Source organism: Gadus morhua, chromosome 1 (genome assembly GCF_902167405.1).
Source record: "Gadus morhua chromosome 1, gadMor3.0, whole genome shotgun sequence".
Lineage (NCBI taxonomy): Eukaryota > Metazoa > Chordata > Actinopteri > Gadiformes > Gadidae > Gadus > Gadus morhua.
The window spans coordinates 30,394,819-30,419,906 of record NC_044048.1 but is presented as its reverse complement, the minus strand read 5'-3'; the positions used below and the strand labels follow the sequence as shown (position 1 = coordinate 30,419,906).

The 25,088-nt window shown below is 48.9% G+C and overlaps 1 protein-coding gene across 19 annotated transcripts in view; it reads left to right on the top strand.

Annotated features, from left to right (window-relative positions):
- Positions 1 to 25,088, top strand: part of kif1b (kinesin family member 1B) — a 79,381-nt gene that overhangs the window by 27,029 nt on the left and 27,264 nt on the right. For 4 of the 19 annotated variants that reach the window (XM_030358421.1, XM_030358437.1, XM_030358411.1 and 1 more), the window contains 16 exons: positions 499 to 577; positions 1,006 to 1,148; positions 2,521 to 2,592; positions 5,146 to 5,357; positions 7,139 to 7,218; positions 8,732 to 8,807; positions 9,593 to 9,634; positions 10,300 to 10,362; positions 10,718 to 10,797; positions 11,281 to 11,387; positions 11,916 to 11,999; positions 12,370 to 12,550; positions 13,767 to 13,839; positions 23,085 to 23,193; positions 23,320 to 23,337; positions 23,732 to 23,880. In XM_030358421.1, the coding sequence (XP_030214281.1) occupies positions 499 to 577; positions 1,006 to 1,148; positions 2,521 to 2,592; positions 5,146 to 5,357; positions 7,139 to 7,218; positions 8,732 to 8,807; positions 9,593 to 9,634; positions 10,300 to 10,362; positions 10,718 to 10,797; positions 11,281 to 11,387; positions 11,916 to 11,999; positions 12,370 to 12,550; positions 13,767 to 13,839; positions 23,085 to 23,193; positions 23,320 to 23,337; positions 23,732 to 23,880 (1,568 nt within the window). Of the gene's footprint in view, positions 1 to 498; positions 578 to 1,005; positions 1,149 to 1,878; positions 1,921 to 2,520; positions 2,593 to 5,145; positions 5,358 to 7,138; positions 7,219 to 8,731; positions 8,808 to 9,592; positions 9,635 to 10,299; positions 10,363 to 10,717; positions 10,798 to 11,280; positions 11,388 to 11,915; positions 12,000 to 12,369; positions 12,551 to 13,766; positions 13,840 to 23,084; positions 23,194 to 23,319; positions 23,338 to 23,731; positions 23,881 to 25,088 lie in introns of all 19 variants that reach the window. The other 15 variants (XM_030358458.1, XM_030358447.1, XM_030358429.1 and 12 more) reach the window with 10 other exon arrangements.

The window sequence follows — 25,088 nt, the reverse complement described above, 5'->3', positions numbered from 1 at the left end:
CGACATGTTATTAGCATAGCGCCGTAACACCAGCTATCGTGGGGACGGCACCACGGGAATAAGGCGAGGCCGTCTGAGCGACGGAGTGAGTTAGAGCGACAGCGGAGGGGTAACTTTACCCTCTCTCCTCTGGGAGAAAGCCCGCCGTCAGCGGGCCGTGTGTCAGACGGACGGGGGCACTGCGGCTGTCCTTCATGGACGACCTGCACGCCGCGCTGCGCCGCGTCCTCTGATGACGCCTTCCTGCCCGCTCAGTCGGGGACGAGGCTAGCCTTAGCATTAGCGTTATCAAGGACTTTTAGCTTTTGTTCAGATATTTATTTTTGTAAATGAGGGAACCTAGCTTGGCTTAGAAGTGTCGATGGCACAGAGACACACCATCGCAAACTGTTTTAACTCGCCTAGCGACACATATAACATGATATAAACCGCTGTGTGTTGAGACTCTGTTTGCATCTCATCTGTGATTGGTTGATTGGTTGATTGGTTTGTCGTCAGGCGGGAACTCCAGAACCGCGATGGTGGCCGCCCTCAGCCCCGCAGACATCAACTACGACGAGACGCTCAGCACGCTACGGTACGGGTCGGACGGTGGCCCGGCACAGAAGCCTCGCTGCCGCGGTCGCTAGGTCGTTAGCCTCTCAGAGGAGAGGCGCTGGGTTCAGTTCTCCAGACCTCGAGCAGAAGGCCTTAAGGCCCGATGCCCCACCTGCTGCTTGAGGACATGTATCTGAAGTCACTGTGAGGGGCTTTGGATTAATATGAACCAAGCACTCAGATCAGACCTCCTTACTGTTAGTTACGCCCCTTAAACCGAGACAAAAGCACAAGGCAATAGAACATGACCCTAGCTGGCTCTCAGCTACAGCCACCCTAAACACATGGGTAATACCCTGTTTATTTGAGTCGTTATTCAGTTCAATCTGTCTGGTTCCTCCTCATTCTCCCGTCCCCCCGTGAGGATGTGAGCTCTCCTAACGCCGCCTCCTCGCTGCTCCTCCACAGCTACGCCGACCGCGCCAAGAACATCAAGTGCAACGCGGTGATCAACGAGGACCCCAACAACAAGCTGGTCCGGGACCTGAAGGACGAGGTGACCCGTCTGAAGGACCTGCTCCGCGCCCAGGGCCTGGGCGACATCCTGGACAGTGAGTCTGCAGGGCGCTGGCCACAGAGGGGGGTGTTGACCAATCAGAGAGGGTATCGGCACCGGTCTATGCCAATCACGTGCTTCAGTCTACTTCCTCTCTCTGGGAACGAGCAAACAGGATTAGTTTCCTATTCCTCATTCCATTTCTCCTTTTCTTTCTCCTCTGTGTTTAACCGTAACTCTTTGTCTGTTTGCCCAAACTAGTTCTTAATGTGAAGATAAACATATTTACCCAAACTAGTTCTTAATGTGACGATAAATATATTTACCCAACGTTGACGACATACCCATCATGGCATTGCTTAGTCGTTCCTCTTTAGTACGAACCCGTGAGAACCAATGATCTGTAGGATGTTACATAAACACGTTCTCCTTTAATAGACCCACATGTGGCGAGCATCTGTTCATGCCACAGCCAGCCTTAATTTCAACACATTCGTCTGGGTTTTTATTGCCTCTGGAAGTTAAAAGTTCATAAAATGAATACCTATCGGTAAGAAGTGGATTCCTTATGTGCACCTAGGGTAGATAAACACATGCCTTACATGCCAATTCACAAGTCTGAACCTGATCTTGAACAAGCTGCAGTCTAGCGTCTGAAGACATCCGATGTCTCCCCGTACCTGCCATCCCGTCCATTGTCATTCAACTCAGTAGGAAGTGTTTTCTCTAACCCTTCTTCTGACGTCTGACCTTGTCATCTTCTCTCCCCGCCCCCCCTCCCCCAGTCGATGCTAAGGGGGATAATTTCCCCGCCAGTGGAATCAAATGTGTGTATATGTGGCGTGCATCGTCTGTTGCTAATGCTAAAACTGACAGCTAACATTGCTTCAGAGCCCCCCCCCCCCCCCTTGCTATTTCTAAAACGATAACCCTCGCCTGTCAGCTTTGCACGCTAGCGCTTGAGAAGCTAATGCTAAATCGTCAATACTGTCTGACGAAATCAAACAAATGCAAGGCTTCCAAAGCGCTTACATGGTTAGCATGCTAGCAGGCTAGACGCATGCTACATAAGTTCTGTCTTGTTTTTAGTTGGGATCTTTTGATGTCTATTTATTCATATACTGAGTCAAACGAGGGCTATGAGTCTGTTGAAGACTCTCTCGAGGGATGTGACGACATGAATCAGGACGACCTAATGCCTAAACTAATCAATCATCCCCTCTTTGATCTACCAACCCCCGTTGCATCATCTTTACCCTTGTGCAGGCTCTTCACACGCTCCACCTAACTCTCTACGCCTCTTCAGTGCACTTTAACCTTATTCTTTGGTGTGTGTGTGTGTGTGTGTGTGTGTGTGTGTGTGTGTGTGTGTGTGTGTGTGTGTGTGTTTGTGTGTGTGTGTGTTTCTCACCATCCACCTGCTGCAGCACACAGTGTTGCGGGCATTAGAATGCAGCTGCTGAGCTCTCTGACCGATGCCCCTCACAGCCGACCCAAAGGTGCTCCGCAGTAGATGAAGCTGGCTGGCTATAGGTTACTGGGTGGCTATAGGTAGCTGGGTGGCTATAGGTAGCTGGGTGGCTATAGGTAGCTGGGTGGCTATAGGTAGCTGGGTGGCTATAGGTTACTGGGTGGCAATAGGTAGCTGGGTGGCTATAGGTAGCTGGGTGGCTATAGGTTACTGGGTGGCTATAGGTAGCTGGGTGGCTATAGGTAGCTGGGTGGCTATAGGTAGCTGGGTGGCTATAGGTTACTGGGTGGCTATAGGTAGCTGGGTGGCTATAGGTAGCTGGGTGGCTATAGGTAGCTGGGTGGCTATAGGTAGCTGCAGTGTTTCCCCTACCATTGTTCAGGCCTGGCGGGCCGCCAGGCCAACGAGCGCCCCCGCCAGGCCAACAACCGGCCAAAAAAATGAAAAGAAATGAAAAAGAGAAAAAAAAAAAAAATGAAAAAAAAACAAATTGAAAAAAAAAAAAAACTTTTTTTTTTTTTATTATTATTATTAGCCATAATATCATAACCATCCAAGCTCACCACCAGCTATCTCAATATGTATTGGTGCTTTATGCTCCTGTACATGAAATTAGTTTATATTAAATCAACTTTGTTTTTAGAAAAACACTGTTTATTCTCCGGCAGAAGAACTATACCATGAACCGATCGCGTAAATGCGACGTCTGATTGGTTCAGCCCGCCGTTACCATGGACATTTTTACCACCCCCGCGAAACACTAGCCTCGTTCTTTATATGTCCATAACTTAACCAACTTGTGATGGCTAAGCAAGTGTTTTATTTGGAAATAACCAACAAATACTCTAGCATCCCGTGAAAAATGTATAACAAATCACACCATCAGCTCTTACCACCGGGCCTAAAAAAAATTCTAGGGGAAACACTGGGTAGCTGGGTGGCTATAGGTAGCTGGGTGGCTATAGGTAACTGGGTGGCTATATGGAGCTGGGTGGCTATAGGTAGCTAGGTGGCTATAGGTTACTGGGTGGCTATAGGTAGCTGGGTGGCTATGGGTGGCTATTAGTAGCTGCGTGGCTATAGGTAGCTATAGGTAGCTGGGTGGCTATAGGTAGCTAGGTGTTGGCTGTGGATAGTGTAGTGAATCGCTCTGTCTTGTGGTAGTCAGTGAGTGCTTGGACCTTCAATCCCTCCCTCCCCATCCCTTCTCTGAGTGAGTCGAGGCTGCCGCCCCCTCCCTCTCTAAACCATCGATTCCTCAAGGAGGTGGCCACTGACTGTTTCTGAGAAATACTATTTAAAGGATCTTTTACTACGTGTGTCCTAGTGTCCTATCTAAAACCCCAAATGTAGACTAAAACATTTTTAGTGGCCCTACTTTGAATACTCGCTCCTCCATAATACCCATCCCTTGTTTTCTGAGTTCAGTTCTGGCGTAGGCACTCTGCTGTCACCTGAGACCCACTGGAGACCCGCTGCTATCGATGGGCTGACCTTAGCAAGGCTGCTGTGTGTGTGTGTGTGTGTGTGTGTGTGTGTGTGTGTGTGTGTGTGTGTGTGTGTGTGTGTGTCTGCATGTATCGATATCATCCCTTATCTGTACTTCCTGTGCAGCTCTTCCCCTGCCCCCCCCCCCCCCCCCCCCTTGCTGAGATGAAAGCAGTTTTCACCCCGCAGTGTCCAGATACGATACGCTCACACCTACACACTCTATAGGTTATCACACACAGTAAAAGCGATACGCTTTGGTGGCCGCAGCCCGGCTGCTCCATGTTCTAACGTCCAGCCCAGAGTGAGAGCCGTGTCTGGAGGGCCGGTCCAGGGGTCCTCAGGGGAGCGCCCTAATGGCTGTGGAGCTCCCCGCTAATGGCTTCTCCAGGAAGTTCAATCAGCCGCCCCAGCACCGCTATCACCAGCCGTACCTGGGGTGAACACTGCTGTCCCCTAGCTCCGCTATCACCAGCCGTACCTGGGGTGAACACTGCTGTCCCCTAGCTCCGCTATCACCAGCCGTACCTGGGGTGAACACTGCTGTCCCCTAGCTCCGCTATCACCAGCCGTACCTGGGGTGAACACTGCTGTCCCCTAGCTCCGCTATCACCAGCCGTACCTGGGGTGAACACTGCTGTCCCTAGCCGCCCATTTGGCTGTCTGTCTATTGTGTGTTTTATGTGCAACGTGTTTCTTACACTTACGTCTCTCCTCCTTTGTGTCTCTCTCTCTCTCCCCATTTCCTCTTCTGTTCTCTCTCCTTTTTTTGATTTCCGGTTACTCCGTTTTGTGTGTTTTCCCTGTGCCCCCCCCCCCCTTCCACCTCCCCCCCTTCCACCTCCCGTTTTTGTCCATACCCACCCCCATCTCTGTCTCTCTCTGTCTCTGTCTCTCTCTGTCTCTCTCTCTGTCTCTGTCTCTCTCTGTCTCTCTCTGTCTCTCTCTGTCTCTCTCTCTGTCTCTCTCTCTCTCTCTCTCTCTCTCTCTCTCTCTCTCTCTCTCTCTCTCTCTCTCTCTCTCTCTCTCTCTCTCTCTCTCTCTCTCTCTCTCTCTCTCTCTCTCTCTCTCTCTCTCTCTCTCTGGGTCTTAGACCTCAAAGACATGCAGAACAATGAGCACCGATACTTGCTAGCCTCAGAGAACCAACGGCCTGGCCTCTTCTCCACAGCGCCCCTGGGCTCCCTGACCGCCTCGCCCTCGTCTGGGTCGCTCTGCAGCCCGGCGGGCCTGCAGTCGGCCAGCAGCATCCAGGAGCGCATCATGTCCACCCCCGGGGGGGAGGAGGCCATCGAGAGGCTGAAGGTGAGGGCTCCGTCCGCTACACAGCTAGCAAACACAGCACGGCGAACCACAACATACCACCCGGAGACCCCTTAGCGCCGTTAGCACGTAGCGTCTTTAGCACATTGCGCTGTTGGCACATAGCGCCGTTAGCACATGGCGCCGTTAGCACGTAGCTCTGTTAGCCCGTAGCGGCTTTAGGACGTAGCTCTGTTAGCACATAGCGCCGTTAGCACGTAGCTCTGTTACCACATAGCGCCACCTTAGCACTGCGGCGTAGCACGTAGCACTCCCAGGAATACACTCCAGAAATAAATCACTAATGTTCTTTGGTCATAAGTGATTTGGGTCATAAGATTTTGGTCCGATCAATTTACACGGTGGATGTAAAACAACGCGATTCAATGATCTTTATTAACCCGTACGAGAAAAATGAGACGGCGCCACATTACGCACATGACCGGGACTATTTATATGTCACTATATACTTTTTGAAAACGATAAGCATTCAATACCACCAAGGTGGCTGCGACCGCCCCCGCAGACCAATGAAGTCTGGGACAATACGGCACCGTCTGCAGATCAGTCATCCATCGTCATCACGCCTGCGTGATGGATATATCTCCTTATCCCTCTCATGCTCGCAGTCCACTGGCTGCTCGTGAGATGGGAGGGGGGCGGGGGGCACTTAGGGGGGTACCAGGCGGCCGTAAAGGGCTGCAGTTTCCATGGATACCAGGGGGCTCGGTGTGTCTGTGACGTAGGGCGTCGACGCAGACCCAGAGGAAACGGACCAGAATAGATTGGCTGGCGGGCGGGGGGGGGGGGGGGGGGAGGTTTGTGACGCGTTACGCTTACCAAGAAGCAGACTCACCCGGGTTCCATTTAGAGCAGTAGTAGCCTCTTCTATGGTTGTGGTTCATGGTTCTGTCCATGGTATCGCACACCATTCACTGATTACAATAAAATGCAGCCCTTACTCTGGAATAGTGGTTCTATAATCATGATAACAATGCCGCTACGGAGGCTATAGTGCTCTAGTGCCCCCTGCGTTTGGTTCTTAGCGCTGGTAAAGAAAAGAGAAATGATATCAGAGATATTACAATGTTAAAGAACAGATAGGCCGTTCCTCATGTCCACAGAATCACTCTCAGCCAAAGGAACCACCGATATGGTGGAGTTGAATCTCTCACAATCTCTCTCGTGACAGTTACATCAGAGATATTACGGTGTTAAAGAAAATGGCATCGCCTTTGTGAAGTGCGACTTGATCCTGAAGTTCATGTGTGTGGTTCTGTTGTTTCTCTTGGTTCTGTTGGTTCTGCTTGTTCTGTTGGTTCTGTTGGTTCTGTTGGTTCTATTGGTTCTGTTGGTTCTATTGGTTCTGTTGGTTCTGTTGGTTCTGTTGGTTCTACTGGTTCTGTTGGTTCTATTGGTTCTATTGGTTCTGTTGGTTCTGTTGGTTCTGCTGGTTCTATTGGTTCTGTTTGTTCTGTTGGTTCTATTGGTTCTGTTGGTTCTGTTGGTTCTATTGGTTCTTTTGGTTCTGTTGGTTCTGTTGGTTCTGCTGGTTCTATTGGTTCTGTTGGTTCTATTGGTTCTGTTGGTTCTGTTGGTTCTATTGGTTCTATTGGTTCTGTTGGTTCTGTTGGTTCTATTGGTTCTATTGGTTCTATTGGTTCTGTTGGTTCTATTTGTTCTGCTGGTTCTGTTGGTTCGGTTGGTTCTGCTGGTTCTGTTGGTTCTGTTGGTTCTATTGGTTCTGTTGGTTCTCCTCCTGATCCGGTCTTCTCTGTGTTCAGGAATCGGAGAAGATCATCGCTGAGCTCAACGAGACGTGGGAGGAAAAGCTCCGGAAGACGGAGGCTATCCGCATGGAAAGGTGCTCGCTCGCTCGCTCACTCACTCACTCACTCACTCACTCACTCACTCACTCACTCACTCACTCACTCACTCACTCCGCACACAAGTGTTTGTCTGGCCGTACATCGCGGTCTCATTTCCAACACATCAGCGCCCTTCTGTCTAATTGTCCTCTTCCTCTCTCTCTCTCCCCCTCTCTCTCTCTCTCCCCCTCTCTCTCTCTATCCGTGTCTCTCTCTCCTCGTCTATTTCCAAACACATCTGGGTCTCCATTCCTCCCCGTCAATCTTTTTTTATCTCTTACCTCAAGCTCTGTTTCAGCTGCTTCTGCTTAATTTCAAACACATCAGAGCCCTTCTGTCTGATTGTTCTCTCTCTCTGTCTCTCTCTCTCTCTCTCTCTCTCTGTCTCTGTCTCTGTCTCTGTCTCTCTGTCTCTGTCTCTGTCTCTCTGTCTCTGTCTCTGTCTCTGTCTCTCTCTCTCTCTCATCTGGGTCTCCCTTCCTCTCATTGATACTCTGTCATCTCTTACCTCACGCTCTGTTTCACTTCTCCTTTCTCTTTCATTCTGTTCATTCACCATCTCTCTCTAGTTGTTTCAATGTCTCTTTCTCTTTCATTCTGTTCATTCACCATCTCTCTCTAGTTGTTTCAATGTCTCTTCTCTATTTCCACACCCTGCTGTGTCTCCCTTCCTCCCATTCATTATTTTTCATCTCTAACTTCACACTTCTCCTTTCTCTTTCATTCCGTTCATCATCCTCTCTCACTCTCACTCTGTATCTCTGTACCTCGCTCTCTCTTCCTCTGGGGGCCATGGCCCTCTGACAGACCATAGGGGCCCCCTCTTGGGTCTGGCTGGGGCCCATGTCACACGTGTCTTCATGTTCTGCGAGCCCCCCGGCACCGTGTGATGAATCCCCTCCTCACGAGTTCCCCCGTAGTCTTCAGCAGGTCTGAGGACTACGGGTTCAAACGGTGTTGTTCTGCAGTACAAACAGCAGCAGTGAGCCTTTAACACAAGACCAGGGAGAACACTCATCAAATCACTCTTTGAAATAGATAAAAAAATCGATCTAATCTTTATGATTACTGGAATGGAACATGTCCATTGCATATTTATAATTAGTATATTCTACACGTGAACCTCCTAAGAGGGTGCAATTTGATTGGTTTGCTATCTCGGGATATTGGGCAACATCCCACGATTGAGATCTCAAACTCTGGATATTGTTTTCATCACAAGGGAGCTCACTTTTTGCCGGGATTTATTTGTTTTTATTAGCGTGGCGAGACGACCGTGACGGTCGTCTCGCCACGCTAATAAAAACAAATAAATCCCGGCAAAAAGTGTCGAGGTGTCGCCTATACTGAAACAGTCCTTCACCTCCGGCTCCGTGAGCAGTGGGGCTACCCCCCGCTGCTCACTTCGCCCTCGGCGAATCATTGTTAGATGTAGTGTGATTCCTGCCAGCTGTTCCCAGGTCCCCTTCAGACCCCCGCTGACCCCCGTTCTGCCCCCCCCCCCCCCAGGGAGGCCCTGCTGGCCGAGATGGGCGTGGCCATCCGCGAGGACGGCGGGACACTGGGCGTCTTCTCCCCTAAAAAGGTACGGCCACCTGACGTCTCTCCTGCAGCGGTGATCGGGGTACCGCTGCACGGCCTCGGTGACATCACTTCCCCCGGGAGGCTCCGCCCCCGAGCGATCTCTCGTTCTCTTCCTGCTCTGTTGGCTCCATCAGCATGTCCATTTACACTGCTCTCTCTCCTCTCTCTCCTCCACCCTCTCTCTCCTCCACCCTCTCTCTTCTCCACCCTCTCTCCTCCTCCTCTCTCTCCACCCCCTCTCTCCTCCACCCTCTCTCTCTCTCTCTCCTCTCTCTCTCTCTCTCTCTCTCTCTCTCTCTCTCTCTCTCTCCTCTCTCTCCTCCACCTCCTCTCTCTCCTCCACCCTCTCTCTCTCTCTCCTCTCTCTCCTCCACCCTCTCTCTCCTCCACCCTCTCTCTCCTCCACCCTCTCTCTCCTCCTCCTCTCTCTCCTCCACCCCCTCTCTCCTCCACCCCCTCTCTCTCCTCCCCCTCTCTCTCCTCCCCCTCTCTCTCCTCCACCTCCCCTCTCTCCTCCTCCTCTCTCTCCTCCACCTCCCCTCTCTCCTCCACCCTCTCTCTCCTCCACCTCCCCTCTCTCCTCCACCCTCTCTCTCCTCCTCCTCTCTCTCCTCCACCTCCCCTCTCTCCTCCACCCTCTCTCTCCTCCTCCTCTCTCTCCTGCACCCCCTCTCTCCTCCACCCTCTCTCTCTCTCCTCCTCCACCCTCTCTCTCCTCTCTCTCTCTCTCTCTCTCCCCTTCTCTCTCTCTCTCTCTCTCTCTCTCTCCCCCCTCCACCCACTCAGCCCAGCCACGTTGGGCCCTTTGTGTGTTTCCCCGGCGATAAGGTTTGTTCAGAGAACATGGATAGAGAGGAGAGCCCATAATAGACTCCGCCATAGATGGATTTAGTTTATTTTTTAAATTTGACTCCGATCCCACAATCCCATGATTGTTCTGTCTCTGGTTTAGATCCCCCCCCCCCCTCACCCACCCACTGCCTATTAAAGAACTATTTACCCGCGGGTCAGAGAGGTGCTTGTGACCCTTCCGTCCTCCGGGGGCTATTTCTGGTCCTAGCACCTTTCCCTGGGACTCTGTTTTAGAGGGATATCAGGTTCCAACCTGGTGGATCCATGAGTGTTAACTGTTAGTATCTTCTTACTGCCGTTATCCTTCCGCTGCTCAACTCCTCGCTACATCGCTGCACACGTTGTGTTTTTGTTTAGCCGCGATTCCCTAGTGAGGCGGTGTCTGTCGTGTCCTGGTCGTCCTCGTCTCCCCCGGTTCGTTCTCTCCACTGAATCGCACGCTGTCCGTCAGCGCTGCTGTCCGGCGTCAGCCTCAGAGTCTCCTCTGATGTCATCCATCCCTTTTATCCCCCTCCCTCACCCTCTACACCCCTGGTCGCTCCGTCACAGATGATTGTTTTGGTTGTTGATTTTAACCACTCTCTCCTTCCCCTCTCTACTCACCCTCCATCTCTCTCCGCTGCGTTGTCGCGGCGGGCTAGCATTTCGCTGAGAAGCCCTGCGATCTTTACACAGACTTTAACGGGGTGTTCTCCCCGAAAAAGGTGGGTTGTTTCCCCGGTGTCGCCCCCTAGTGGGGGGTTCAGGGTGTGTGAGCCGTAGTAAAGACCTTTGAGAGGGTGGAGTCGCTCCACCCCAGACAGGTAGTGTTGTTGTTGTTGTTTTAGGACGTGTGTGATTCTGCTACATAGACCATCCGTGGTACTGGGAGCCAGTGGTACTAAACCATCAGTGGTACTGGGAGCCAGTGGTACTAAACCATCAGTGGTACTGGGAGCCAGTGGTACTAAACCATCAGTGGTACTGGGAGCCAGTGGTACTAAACCATCAGTGGTACTGGGAACCACTGGGATCAGAAGGGATTGTAACGCGTTCCTCTGTCCTCTTCTCTTCGTCCAGACCCCCCACCTCGTTAACCTGAACGAGGACCCCCTCATGTCGGAGTGCCTCCTGTACTACATCAAAGACGGGATCACCAGGTAACGAGCCCCCCCCACCAGGTAACGAGCCCCCCCCACCAGGTAACGAGCCCCCCCCTGACCGCGGGGGTCCCGGGCCGCTTCCTCCTGGAGCAGGGAGCACGGGTTGTTGTCCGTGCCGTGGGTCAATCAGAGGGACTGGTGTTTGATGAGGACGGCGATGGTGGACCAACAGTTAGCTTCTGTCCACGCAGCGCTACCGTCTGGAGTCTCCTTTAACTCCGCTAGGGAGTCTTTAGTTAGCCGCTGACTCCGTCTTAAGTTACAGGACTGCCCGCGGCGGACTATATAAAAATACCGTCAAAGTCGATGCCAATGAAAATCAGAACTACTGCTCAGACCTCCCTGGGAGTTGTTTCGCACCTCAGTCTGTTAAACGTTTAACTCTGTAAACCAGGGGGGTGGGAGACACTTGGATCCAAAATGGCTGCCACGGTGTGTTTGACGCGGGTGTTTACTGAACTCCTAATGTCCTCCCGACAGGGTGGGCCAGGCGGACGCGGAGAGACGGCAGGACATCGTTCTGAGCGGCGCCCACATCCGGGAGGAGCACTGTGTGTTCCGCAGCCAGAGGAACGCCAACGGAGACGGTGAGACCCAGGATGGTTCACTGTCACACACACTACAATCACAGACGCAGTCGCTGGCTATGAGTCTCAGGCTCCTTCAACAGTGCATTATAGAAGGAAATGTAAAGGGAACCACAAGTAGGAGAGCTAAACTTAAATAAATTAAATAAATAAACGGCAATGGCCCTGCTGACATGCTCGCTCTGGTTCAGAGTTAACGGGGGTTAGTTAACGGGGGTTAGTTAACGGGGGTTAGTTAACGGGGGTTAGTTAACCGGGGTTAGTTAACCGGGGTTAGTTAACCGGGGTTAGTTAACGGGGGTTAGTCACGCAGTTTCCATGTCTGGATTTAACTGTCTGGGCCCATCCGAATGAAAAGCTGGCTATACTAGTTTTTAAAAAGTAAGTGAGCATCTTTTTGATGTGTGTACATCAGACAGTGTAGTATGAACGGTCTGATTGGTCTTTAGGGGTTTGCTGTAGCGTTACTCGGTCTACTTCTATCCCGTCTGTCGCTCCACCCTGGTGACTGTCCTCCTGTTGTTGCAGTGATCGTCCTGCTGGTTCCCTGCGAGGCGTCAGAGACCTACGTCAACGGTAAACGGGTGGAGGACTCCACCCAGCTGCGCTCAGGTACGCCCGCCAAACGCCTCCTCAGCCTGGAGCCGTTACCACGGTAACACGCTGCTTGTTGTGAGAGCGTCTGACACACTTTGGAGAGACTCATGAATGATGAAATGAAAATCCTCGCCGTGTTGATTTGTTTTCCTCAGAGTGAAGTTGTGGAAAATTGCTTATTTTTTGTATGACCTCACATTGGGAACACATGTGTCTACACAGATACCCCTCGTGTCACTGCACACAAAACAAATGAAGCACATTCCAGTTACGACGCAATAAAGAATTTATCAATTATAAGAATTCATTATTTGTATTATAAGAGTTTTGAATTTGGACCGTATTAAAAGAGCCGCTCCTGACAACGCCTTCCTCCCGTCGCTAGGCAACCGCATCATCATGGGCAAGAACCACGTGTTCCGCTTCAACCACCCGGAGCAGGCCCGGGCGGAGCGGGAGAAGACCCCCACGGCGGAGACCCCCGTGGAGCCCGTGGACTGGACCTTCGCCCAGAGGGAGCTGCTGGAGAAGCAGGGCATCGACATGAAGCAGGAGATGGAGAAGAGGTACGGCCCGCAACTCTCTACGCTCATGGGTGTGGGGGTCCCTACCGATGAGTGTGTGTGTGTCCATCTACTGCTGAGTGTGTGTGACTACCTACTGCTGAGTGTGTGTGTGACTACCTACTGCTGAGTGTGTGTGTGACTACCTACTGCTGAGTGTGTGTGTGTCTCTCTACTGATGAGTGTGTGTGTGACTACCTACTGCTGAGTGTGTGTGTGTGTGTGACTACCTACTACTGAGTGTGTGTGTGTGTGACTACCTACTGCTGAGTGTGTGTGTGTGTGTGTGTGTGACTACCTACTGCAGAGTGTGTGTGTGTCTATCTACTGCTGAGTGTGTGTGTGTGTGTGTGTGTGACTACCTACTGCTGAGTGTGTGTGTGTGTCTACCTACTGCTGAATGTGTGTGTCTCTCTACTGATGAGTGTGTGTGTGACTACCTACTGCTGAGTGTGTGTGGGTCTTACTACTGGTGTGTGTGTGTGTGTGTGTGTGTGTGTGTGTGTGTGTGTGTGTGTGTGTGTGTGTGTGTGTGTGTGTGTGTGTGTGTGTGTGTGTGTGTGTGTGTGTGTGTGTGTGTGTGTGTGTGGACGAGCCCCAGAGGGCCTGAGGGGATCACTGTTTATCGTTAGGAAACGGCTTTGTTGATGCTAGATTCTGATTGGTTGATTAGGCCGTTCTACGCTTGGTTGTTTCTGAATGACAGACCGTTGCTATGGGAAACAGCTCATCGCTACGGACGCAGTACCGACCGAAAAAACGATTATACTGCGATCTCAGCGGAAGGAATAACATCATTCTTAAATTATATGTTGTCTCAATTATTGATTTCTTCAGTAAGTAGCCGTGTCATAAGCAGGATAACGTACAGAGAGACACTCATTAATAATATCCCTTAATGATGAGAAATGAAGTCATTAGTTAAGTCAATTAACCAGAAAGCGACTTCCAGTGAGTATATTTTTAGACATGTGTATGTAATGAGCAGAATGCTCGTGGTCACAGACAGATAGACAGCAGAGCTGGGGCTACAAACCCACCACCTTTAGGCTGGGGGTCGGACACCTTCAGTGTGATGCTGTCCATCTACCCATTCCCAGTGGTAGCATGATGAGCTTCCTCTTTGCCTTCATTTGTAGTAACAACGGTTAACGATGGTCCATGTTTACATGTCAAATGTCTTCAAGTTGTGCATCATATTTATGCTCTGTGCGTACAGGCTCACCGAGATGGAGATTTTATACAAAAAGGAGAAGGAGGAAGCAGACCAGCTCCTGGAACAACAGAGACTGGTGAGTTCTTCAGATTTTCTCCATTTCCACTGGAATTGGATCAAACCAATTGGCGAGCTTCACGCAGCCCAAAGCTGCCCAAAGCCATGAGTGAATTTGAGACTCGCCCGTAAGAGTTGGTTTGATCGAAGCCCGGATTTTCGCCTGAGGATTCTTACAAGTGTTATGAGTTGCTAGTTCACATATGTTTCTGGATCAAACTGAATCATGTGATATATTTTGTTACGGTACTGGATGTTTTTTTGTTTTCATTGGGTGAGCTTCCAACTGACGGCTCGTGGTTTGTTTTCATGGGGGATAGAAGTACTAGCTCTGTTGAAGTCTGGCCGGTACTAATCTTCACTCTGAGCTTTTGACACTTTGAGTTTCTGTTATGTTTGTGAATCACACTTTGGCTCCTAGCGCATGTCTGCTCTTCTTGCATGGAAGTTGATTTACTACTTCTGGTATCTGGTTTGAAATGTGTGTTTTGAGCTTTTACCTTCTACTTGAAACATGACGTTTGACTGGTTTTCTGTAGCATTTTTGATTAAGAGTCTTATTAGACTTTAAAGCTTTTTCCCCTTCTCTAAATCCCTGTTTTATTCATTTTTCGTGTCTTCTAGTTTTGAACCGAATCGTGCAAAACAGTGGCGTCTTGAAACAAATTTACTTTGAGAAAATTGTAAGAGGCAGTTGAGAACCAATTCACAAAGTCAAAGAACAAACAAGTGTTTCCACGATGTGCTGCTTTGCATGGTTCCCGTTAATAGCATGTTCTCTTAGTGTTGAGGTCGGTTCCTCGCGGTTGGGCTGAGCTAGCCGCGAGGTTTCCGACGGTTTCCCCGGAATAGATTCCCTCCTCCTAGTTTTCCTCTGTGATTACCTTAAGTTACCTCCTCCTCCTCAATGCAGTTGCTGCTATGTCCAATGCATTGTGATTTAACCACAGCCTGCTGTCGTGGCTCGGTTCAGATTAGCAACAATGTGGTTTCTCATTGACTTCTTTGTCTGCGTAGGCTGCGCTAGCCGGTGTCTGGTGTAGCACACTGAAGGCTCCTACCGCTGTTCGAAATCAATGCACAATCACAGACCTCTCTCGTACCTCCACTGGTTTCTTATCACCATTCCCAACCACAAAGGGGTTAGGGTTCAAACCACCATACAGTGTTCCCCCTCCCAACGACAGCTTGGTTGTCAACACTTCGACACGTCTGTCGCGACTTGTTGTGATCTGTAATGTCCTTCGTCTACCGGGGAAAATGAGAAACTGCATTTCCTTCTGACTAACATCTTCCTCGTAGTGGATTAACACTTAACTTCACTCTGCCTGTCCTCGCTCTCCCTCTCTCTGCCGGCTTTCCAATAAAACTACAAGACCTTCTAACTCTCGGCTACTAAAGTACTAAAGACACTCACATCTCCTGGACTTCAGACGGGGAGGGCTCTGAAACCTATCTCCCATGTCGCATGCCTTTGTAACATGGTTGGGATCCAACTGCCAATAAATACCACAATTTACAAATTTTGAAGAGGAATATCAGAAAGCAAATTCAGAAGCGCTCTAAACAACATCTTTCCTCTATGCTATATTTTTTCTAATCATAATAGTCATGCTTTACCTTTTTACTTTTAATATCAATGTGCAACATTGGGAACCATATTGGCCTATTTAATAAATATAAATACTTGATATTATATGCATTCGTAATAGGTTTCATAGGAATACAGTCCATCTCAATCACAGTTCACTTCATTTCGACAAATGTTAAGACAACATGAAAAGAAAGTCAATGAAAGCCACAGTCTATTTTTAAGTTGTTCCGAAACAGACTTTTGTTTTGATTGAATCCTGGACGTATCGTCAGGTGTTATTAATGCATGCTGTCATACATCTTGTAGAATGACGATGTATGCACTACTTCCATCTATTTTTTGCAGATATTAAAACGGTCAGATCTTAATCACTCAATGACTCTTTATGTCGAAGCTAATTTGACCAAGGCGTTTACCAATGATAAGAGTTCCCATGTTGCATATTCATTCCTTTATTTAAAAAGCCATCCTTTTCTCCTTGATTTCCCCATTTTAATTTCTCCATCTTGTTGGGAACCATTTTGGTTTTGTTTCCCTTTTTTTTTTTTTTTTTTTTTTTTTGTTCTTCCTCAAGGACGGAGACTCAGATAGTGGGGATGACTCAGATAAGAGGTCTTGTGAAGAGAGCTGGAGGCTGATCACCTCCCTGAGGGAGAAGCTGCCTCCCAGTAAACTCCGGACCATAGTGCGCAAGTGCGGCCTCCCCAGCAGCGGCAAGCGGCGGGAGGCGGTGAAGATGTACCAGGTCCCTCAGCGCCGCCGCATCACCAAGGACGCCAAGTGGGTGACCATCTCGGACCTGAAGATCCAGGCGGTCAAGGAGATCTGCTACGAGGTGGCGCTGAACGACTTCCGCCACTCGCGGCAGGAGATCGAGGCGCTGGCCATCGTGAAGATGAAGGAGCTGTGCGAGAGCTACGTGAAGAAGGACCCCAACGAGCGCGACTCGTGGCGGGCCGTGGCGCGCGACGTCTGGGACACGGTGGGCGTGGGCGACGAGCGCATCGAGGACGTCCTGGCCCTCGCCAACGGGTCCCGGGGCGGCGGCGGCGGCGTGGGCGTGGTGGTCATGGACGAGCTGAAGGTGCACATCGACAAGCTTGGAGGACATCCTGCAGGAGGTGAAGCTGCAGAACAACATGAAGGACGAGGAGATCCGCGCGCTCAGGAACAAGATGGTGAAGATGGAGAAGGTACTGCCGCTCATCGCTGCCGACGCTCCGGACAAGACGGCGGCGGCCGCCGGCGAGGCCACGCCCCCCCGCCCAGCCAGGACGCCCAGTCCCAGAGAGGGCCCGCCCCCCCACCTGGCCAGGACCCCAAGCCCCAGAGAGGGCCGGCCGCCGGCCCCCGACGGCGCCCTGGACGACCGGGAGCCGGGCGCGGGCGAGGGCGCCGGGGACGACTCCCCGCTGCGGCGCGGCCACATGCGCTGGATGAGGCAGGAGCAGGTTCGCCTGAAGGGCCTCCAGCAGCAGGAGATCTCCAAGCAGCTGCGGCGCCACAGCGGGCCGCACCGCTTCATCCCCCCCGAGGACCGCAAGCTGCGCTTCCCCTTCCGGAGCAACCCCACCCACCGCAACTCCTGGAGCCCCGGGACGCACATCATCATCACGGACCAGCAGGTCATCGAGCTGAAGGTCCCCAAGGAGGCGCTGGAGGAGGAGGAGGGCCAGGCCCCGCCGGAGATCGGGCTGGTGTCCAAGGAGCTGGTGGGCCCCGCCCTCCTTCCCCTGGGGCCGCGGCCCCCCAGCCCCTCGGTCCGCCGCAGGAGCGGAGAAGACCAGGACCAGAGTCCGGGCCAGGGCCAGGGCCAGGGCCAGGGGCCGGGCCAGGGCCAGGGCCAGGGGCCGGGCCAGGGCCAGGGGCCGCGGCAGAATCACAGGAACAGCAACAACAACAACCATCCACAGCAATACCACCAGCAGCACCACCAGCAACACCACCAGCAACACCATCAGCAACACCATCACCACCAGCACCACCAACAACACCCCCATCAGCAGCACCCCATCAGCAGCACCCCCATCAGCAGCACCCCCATCACCAGCCCCCCCACCACCAGCCCCCCCACCACCAGCCCCCCCACCACCAGCCGCCACTCCAGCAGCAGCAGCCCTACGAACGCGCGCGCAGCAACTCCTTCAACCACCGCCAGCGGCCGACCGCCGCCCAGGAGAACCTGAGGCCCTACGAGGCCAACAAGAGGCACTCCCAGGGCTTCTACAAGCCCCGGTCCTACCACAGCCAGGGGCCGCAGCCCCCCCAGGGCCCCCCCCCAGCCCCAGGCCTGCTACTACAGCGCCATGCCCTACCCCGACCACAACTCCAACAGCTACCAGCCGTACCGGCACGGGGACCCGGCCGGCCATCCCGCCAGCTTCCAGGCCCCCCCCAGGATGCGCCGGCAAATGTCCGCCCCCAACTTGAAAGCCGGTCGGGAGACGACGGTTTGAGGAGAGAGCGTACGGGCGGGGGGTGGGGGGGTGGGGGGGGTAACTGCTTCAGGTTTACTTTATGGTCGACAAACGCATTTCAGATCACAACAAGCCCACAATCAATCGAGTTGAACTGCGACCCCCCCCCCCCCCCCCCCCCTCCCCCCAGTCCCGTGAACTTGTTGGTCGAGTTCAGCGTGTTTGAAGTAGACGTGTCCCATCGCTGTCCGTCTCTGTACGAGCTGCGCTGGCTTCAGTGTTGGGAGAGCAGACGTAAGGAAGTGAAGCCGACAGGTGATGGCTGAGGGAGGTCAGGCCTGTTCTCTATTTTAAAGTTTTATTCTTAGGATTACGTGTGATTTTCATCAATCATGCATTCATTTGTTTGCCAAATCTCCTCACGGTTGTATTTCTAAGTTTACATTTGTTGCCATATTAGTATTGATTGACTCATGTTTTCATCACCATGGTGTACTCGTTTTAATGGCCAATCATCCTCATCGTTTTATAATCGGCCAGAGAAAGGAAATCAACGTTGTGTTTTAAACTATGCTAAATGTACTTGCGCATACATACCTATAACACATTTCAACCCTATCACATCGCCTTTAGTATAATCATATTTTTTTGTAATGGATATGACTTTTCTTTTTAAAGAGATTCCTTTCTTTATTTTATGTACCATGCAATCAAATGTTGATTTGATATTAACATTTTATGTCCAGCATCAATAATCATTGCCCCATTCGGACCAGGTGGTTGAAAATGATAGAATTACTGGTGCATTATGCTACTGCCTTTAACTGACAACTCAAATTATTGTACGAGAATAGCTTTCTTTTTTCAAAAGTGCCTTTTTATTCAGCTCCTTGCAGCGGTTCGGATTTCAGACTTACTCAAATTTCCCTTTTTTATTTGTTTAAATGTTTGCTTATTCTTTTCTTGGTGACATCTGGAAAGCAAAGAAGCAATCTTACCATACAGCAGTTAACCTTTCCATCATGAAATTACACTGCAAATATGCATTTTTAGATATTATTTGAATTATTATAATATATATATACACGTATGTTATTTAATGGAAGCTCCATTCGTTTATCAGATGCTTGACTGCCAGACTAATAATTTGCACTTTCTCAAATTGAGGATAAGCTATACGGTGGAGTCAATTACTGAATGAATAGTCAAATGTTGTAATTAACTAAATATAACAGAAGGCTTAGGTGTACTTTAAGAAGGGGTTTTACATTGCCTGCTACTATCGTTGAGACTGTATTACCATCTGAAATCGTTTCAGCTATATCAAACTCAATGCTGTATTTTTTTAAATCATGGACCTTGGAACACTAATAAGAAACTTTCTAATTTAGTTTAGCTTTCAATTCAAAGTGGCTTAATCAATTATTTTTCCTTTGACAGACACAGACCAAAACAATTGCCAGAAAAACCCACCATTGAATTATATTTGTGATGGCCACCACATCGTGGATTGGGCTTTGGTTACTGTTTAATCTGATTTAAGATAAATTAGCATTTGCTTTTGTGGTCATGTGAATAGCTTGGTCCAACTCGATCTCCCACTGGGGGTTGTCATGGCTCCTCAAGATTTTCCTAAAAATGTTTGCTGAAAGACTGCATGCCTCAAAAACGTAGAATATCTTTGCATGCTGCAGTCCCATGTTAGCCACAACACCATCAGAGAGGTCAGTGTGACAGGAGTCATGTGATGGGTGCTCCCACGTCCAGCGCTGTGTTCAGCCTTTCTCCTTCATGACGACGCTGTGCAGAGGAAGTGCTTCAGACTGAGCTGCTAGCCAATCGTCAGTCTGCTGCTCGCTGTGCTGCTTCCTTTGCTTTAAATGAATTCAGTGTTCACCACACAGTTCCTTGCAAGTTGACCTTCAAACTGTTCCGGTTGAAAACAGAATAGGCGCTATAACGCGACTTGTCAGATCTTTTTTTCGAGGGCTATCGAGAACAAAAGAATGAAAATGACCTTGGGTCTCGTAACGGTTAATAACATTTATTTTATTTGACATGTTCCGACAGTCAGGACATACTCTACCTTTAATACGTCGTAACATAAACCAAATGTTAGAATGATTCGCTGAGCTACCCTCGTATCCACTCCTATTGGCGTTGATGTGCTATTATTATTTTTTCTTCACGACTATCACTGCATGGCTTTGCATATACACATGTTCATACATTAATATAATATTTCTATGGTTCATCCTCCGTTAAAGACTGTTGTTCACCGGGTCGTAGTGGTGCCGCTGGCTGCACCTCGGCCCGGATCGTTAGCTTAAAGGTGGCAAACAAATCGAACAGGAAATGGGCAATTTACAGTGCACTACTATTTGAAAATATTCATTATATATATATATATATATCTATAAAGATATACGATTAAATATAAATTTATATTAATAAATAAATACATATATTTATATATTAATAAATGAATATGTATATATTTATATATTAATAAATACATATATATATTTATATATTAATAAATAAAAATATATATTAATGCATACTTATATATGTATATTTCAATAAACAAATATAAATATATCTGTATGTTATTTATATATATATACACTGTATACATATAATTATAGTCTTGGTCCGAATTGTCTGTTGAATGTTTTATGCCTACTGTGTGAATGTTGTATTACAGTGCCTCACTGACTGTGACGCTCTTCGAATCAAGCAAACCTGTGTGACATACATATTGTTGCCGAGCAAAAAAAAAAGATGAAAAGGAGAATATATTATGATCTCTGTGTTGCTGGAGGTTTATTTTTCAAAATGTAACTGAAATAAAATGACTTGTTTCAAATGCAGATATTTATAATATGGCTTGTTTCATTTCACTCTTTTAGTTTTTTTCGTTTGTAATCTCTACAGTAATCGCTAAATTGAAGAAAAGTCAGTAACTTAAATAAGACTTAAGCACCTTTCATACATTTCATACAGTGTCTATTAAAGTAAACGCTGTATGTATGAGTTGTAACTGTTAAAATGGTATCCACAATATGAATGTTGATTCAATAGGCCGACCCCAATCACATTCCATTGTTTCGATTGCGGCCCCACAGAATATAAACAGGGTTAACCTGAGGGTCACGGTCATCTCTAGGGTCAGGCCATTCTTTTTAAACTCCTCCTCAGTCTGTTATCTGTACCATACCCACCAGCACATAACGGTTGACCAGGAGCGCCTCAGAAACCAGGTCACTGCCGAGCTACAGTGGAAGAAAAGCCTTTTGTGGCGTCCTGCTCCCCCCTCCTCTTCACGCTGCGTGTTTTGTTTGTCGGGCCGTGCTGCTGCGAGGGAGGAGGCTCACGGCCTCTGAAAGCCTCCATTGTCTCCCAGAGAAGATGTGGAAAACAGGATGAGGTCATCAGGAGCAGGGGGCTGGCAGCCCGCCGTCGGATACCCAGCGCTCAGCCTCCGTCGCCATGGCGCTCTGCTCTACGGCGCCTCGCTCCCTTCCGCTTCCTCCTACTTCCCTCCCTTGTTCCTCCTCTCTCTGCCCTTGCATCCCTCTCCTCTCTCCCTTTCCTCCCTCACTTCTCTCCCTTCATTTCTACTCATCTCTCTTTCTCCCCTCTCTCCTTTTTGTCATCCCTCTCTTCCGTCTCTCTTCCGTCTCTCTCTCTCTCTCTCTCTCTCTCTCTCTCTCTCTCTCCCTCTCCCCCCCCCCACTCTCTCTCTCTCTCTCTCTCTCTCTCTCTCTCTCTCTCTCTCTCTCTCCTCTCTCTCTCTCTCTCTCTCTCTCTCTCTCTCTCTCTCTCTCTCTCTCTCTCTCTCTCTCTCTCCCCCCCCCCACTCTCCCTCTCTCGCTGTCTCTGTCTCTGTCCCTCTCCCCCTCCCTCTCCCCCCCCCACTCTGCCTCTCTCTCTCTCTCTCTCTCTCTCTCTCTCTCTCTCTCTCTCTCTCTCTCTCTCTCTCCCTCTCCCCCCCCCACTCTGTCTCTCTCTCTCTCTCTCCCTCTCCCCCCCCCACTCTCTCTCTCTCTCTCCCTCTCCCTCTCCCTCTCCCTCTCTCTCCTCTTTATACTGAACTGGTGTGCCGTGTTGATGTGGTCGTCTCCAGTCTGTCAGCAGTAACATCCCTTAATGTATCTTAAGGCTCTCAGCCCTCTCTTTGTTTAGCTTAAGCACTGCCTTAGGTAAACCCACTTTTCTTTTTTTAACTGTTAGTAGTTTGTTCTTTCCACATTGTCTAACACTTGAACTGGCACACTAATTGGTGTTTTCATTGTTGTACCTAATATTGTCTGTGTAAATATAGAAAATGGCAAATTAGATATAAAAAACTAACTAGCATCCACATGTAACCGTTATGAAATTGTGTTAAAGATGGTAATGAAATAATTATGTGTTTAAAAGGTTTTCTTTAAATGTTTTATTCGGTGTTGCAGGAAATATAAAATGTTATAATGAGATATATATTTAATATTATATATATATATATATATATATATAGAATATTAAATATATATATAGAATATTAAATATATATATCTCATTATAACATTTTATATATATATAATATATATATATTAGAGCTGTCAAGCGATTAAAATATTTAATCGTGATTAATCGCATTAATGTCATAGTTAACTCTAATTAATAGCGATTAATCGCAAATTCTTTTTCTATGCTAAATATCCCTTGATTTTTTTGTCCCATAATTCTTCTCATTTTAATTCCCTTATCAACATGGTGAAGTGCATCGGCTTGCCTTGTGCAAATGATTTTTTATTGATAACAACATTGGCATATACACTGATCAAAACAGGACGATACAAAAAAAGAGCCTATAGTGCAATTAAACGACTGCTTTGAACAAATGTCATTTGAACATAGCAGTCAGGCTACTGCTTCTTTGTTTTGAGCCAAAAAAAAAAAAAAATTTTTTTTTTTTTTATAAAGTAATTGCGTTAATCGCGCGATAAAAATTTTAACGCCGTTAAATTTGGTTTGCGTTAACGCCGTTAATAACGCGTTTAACTGACAGCTCTAATATATATATATATATCTCTTTTAATGTCAAACAGTGTATACCATTTCATATACCAGTTTCTGAATATAGTTCATAATCATAATCTGTTAATTTCATCCCTTCTGCCTCCGAAGGGATGACAGCGCGTGCGGCTGGTGGCCGTCAGCCAGCGCTCTGATCACCGGTTGACTCTGATGCCCGTCTGCCTCCAGGTGTACGAGAGCAAACTGCAGGAGCTGCAGAAGCAGGTGGAGACGCGCTCCCTGGCGGCCGAGACCCCCGACGAAGAGGAGGAGGAGGAGGAAGAGGAGGAGGAGGAAGGTGTGTGCGCGTCACGACGTGTACAGACGCACTGAATCACACGTTGTTTACTTTCACCACGGACCATAACTGTGTATCTCTCACGTGTATACCTTTTTCTTTTCCTCTCGGTCATTTTCTACACAGAGCCTAAGCTGTTAGGATGTGCGTATTCCAATTATCGCATTTCATGAGCATCACACTGAATTCATAATCACACAAGCGCTACGTCGTCACTGCACTAATTACAAGCCAAGGCAACGAAATCATCTAATAAACCACTTCAATCAAATCACAACGTAAACACAGCATACTACTAATGCAGAACTAAACCTGAGTGTGAAGTTAAGACCAGCATGGGGGCTCTCACCTTTCAGTAATACTGACTAGTAACATGTTATTCTGATTGACCTACGCCTTATCTAGTGATAACAGAGATGTATCCCCATCGTCTGTACTGAATGTCAGACGGACGACTCCATTCGCCCTCTGGGGGGCGCTGCCGTCGGTGTGTTGCCGTGGTTACTGCGTATTAACCCCTCCCCCCCCCCTCCCCCAGTGCCGTGGACCCAGCACGAGTTTGACCTGGCCCAGTGGGGCTTCAGGAAGTGGAGGTACCACCAGTTCACCTCTCTGCGCGACCAGTTGTGGGGCAACGCCGTGTACCTGAAGGAGGCCAACGCCATCAGCGTGGAGCTCAAGAAGAAGGTAACGAGGATGATGGATCGGTTTGTACAGCGCGTTCCATAGTGCTCAGATGCTTCGCAAAAAGGAATGCATGCAGACAGCACAGACACTCAAACAAAAGGCAATTAAATATCACCACAACAATAGACCACACATTAAGAGAGAGGGGGGAGGATGGTGGAGGAGGATTTGTCAGATGTTGAAGGTGGTCCTGAAAAGATGGGATTTAAGTAGACTTTGGAACGAAAGGAGTGAATCAGAGTTTGGGATGGCCAGAAGGTGGCCTTCCTTCAGCCCACCCTCCTCCCAGAAGGGGACTGACGTTTATCATGCTGTTGTCAAAATCCCATAGTGTGTATACCTTTTTATAAATACAAAGTAAATATGATTTTAGAGTAATCTACGCGGTGACATGTGCACGTGTTAAACTTTATTATGCACTCATTGGTCTGAATATATTCTTTAAATGAACCATTTAATTGAATCACTGCGTTGATCATTTGTATGATCAATGCAGTGAATTCGACGTAGTTCAAGCTCACAACCACAAAGTTCCCAACCATATCAAGAACGGTACGATCAGGTGTATGTTTGACCTCGGGTACATGTCTCCATCGTTCCACAGCAACCCCACATCCCGATCGCTGTAGTGGTGGGGGTGGAGGTGGTGGAGGTGGTGGTGTTGGTGGGAGGATTTGGATGGTGTTCGCTTTAACAGTAAACCACGATGCCCATCTGGTCTCCTGATCAAGCTCCTCTTTTAGTGGTTGTGAGTGTTGCGTCATAGCGTCACCATGGAGCCGGCCCGTAGATTAAGATATTCTATTACCGTGCTAATTGATTGCTTCGTCTGCGTGGGTCTGCTTCTCCTACGCACGTATGAGTCGCCATGTTTAGATTCCATCCTTCTAAAATGAGAGGGAGAATTCTGTCGATTTATGGTCCCACCTACAGATCAATACCGTCACTGTTCTAAACCAGAGGCTTGTCCTCACCGGCCTCTGGTTTACGACAGTAGCGCTTTGGTTTTGTAGTTTGGACAATAAATCGACAAAATTCTATAAATCAACAAAATTGTTGCTTTAGCAAAACAAACCGTTTTGTAGCTGGATCCTCTTCCTCCTCCTCCTCCTCCTCGTTCTCCAGCCTGGGGTCTCTACGTCTGTGATGGATGTTCCTATTACAGCCGCGTCGCCCGGTCGCCCGGGGGTGATGGATACGGGGGACTC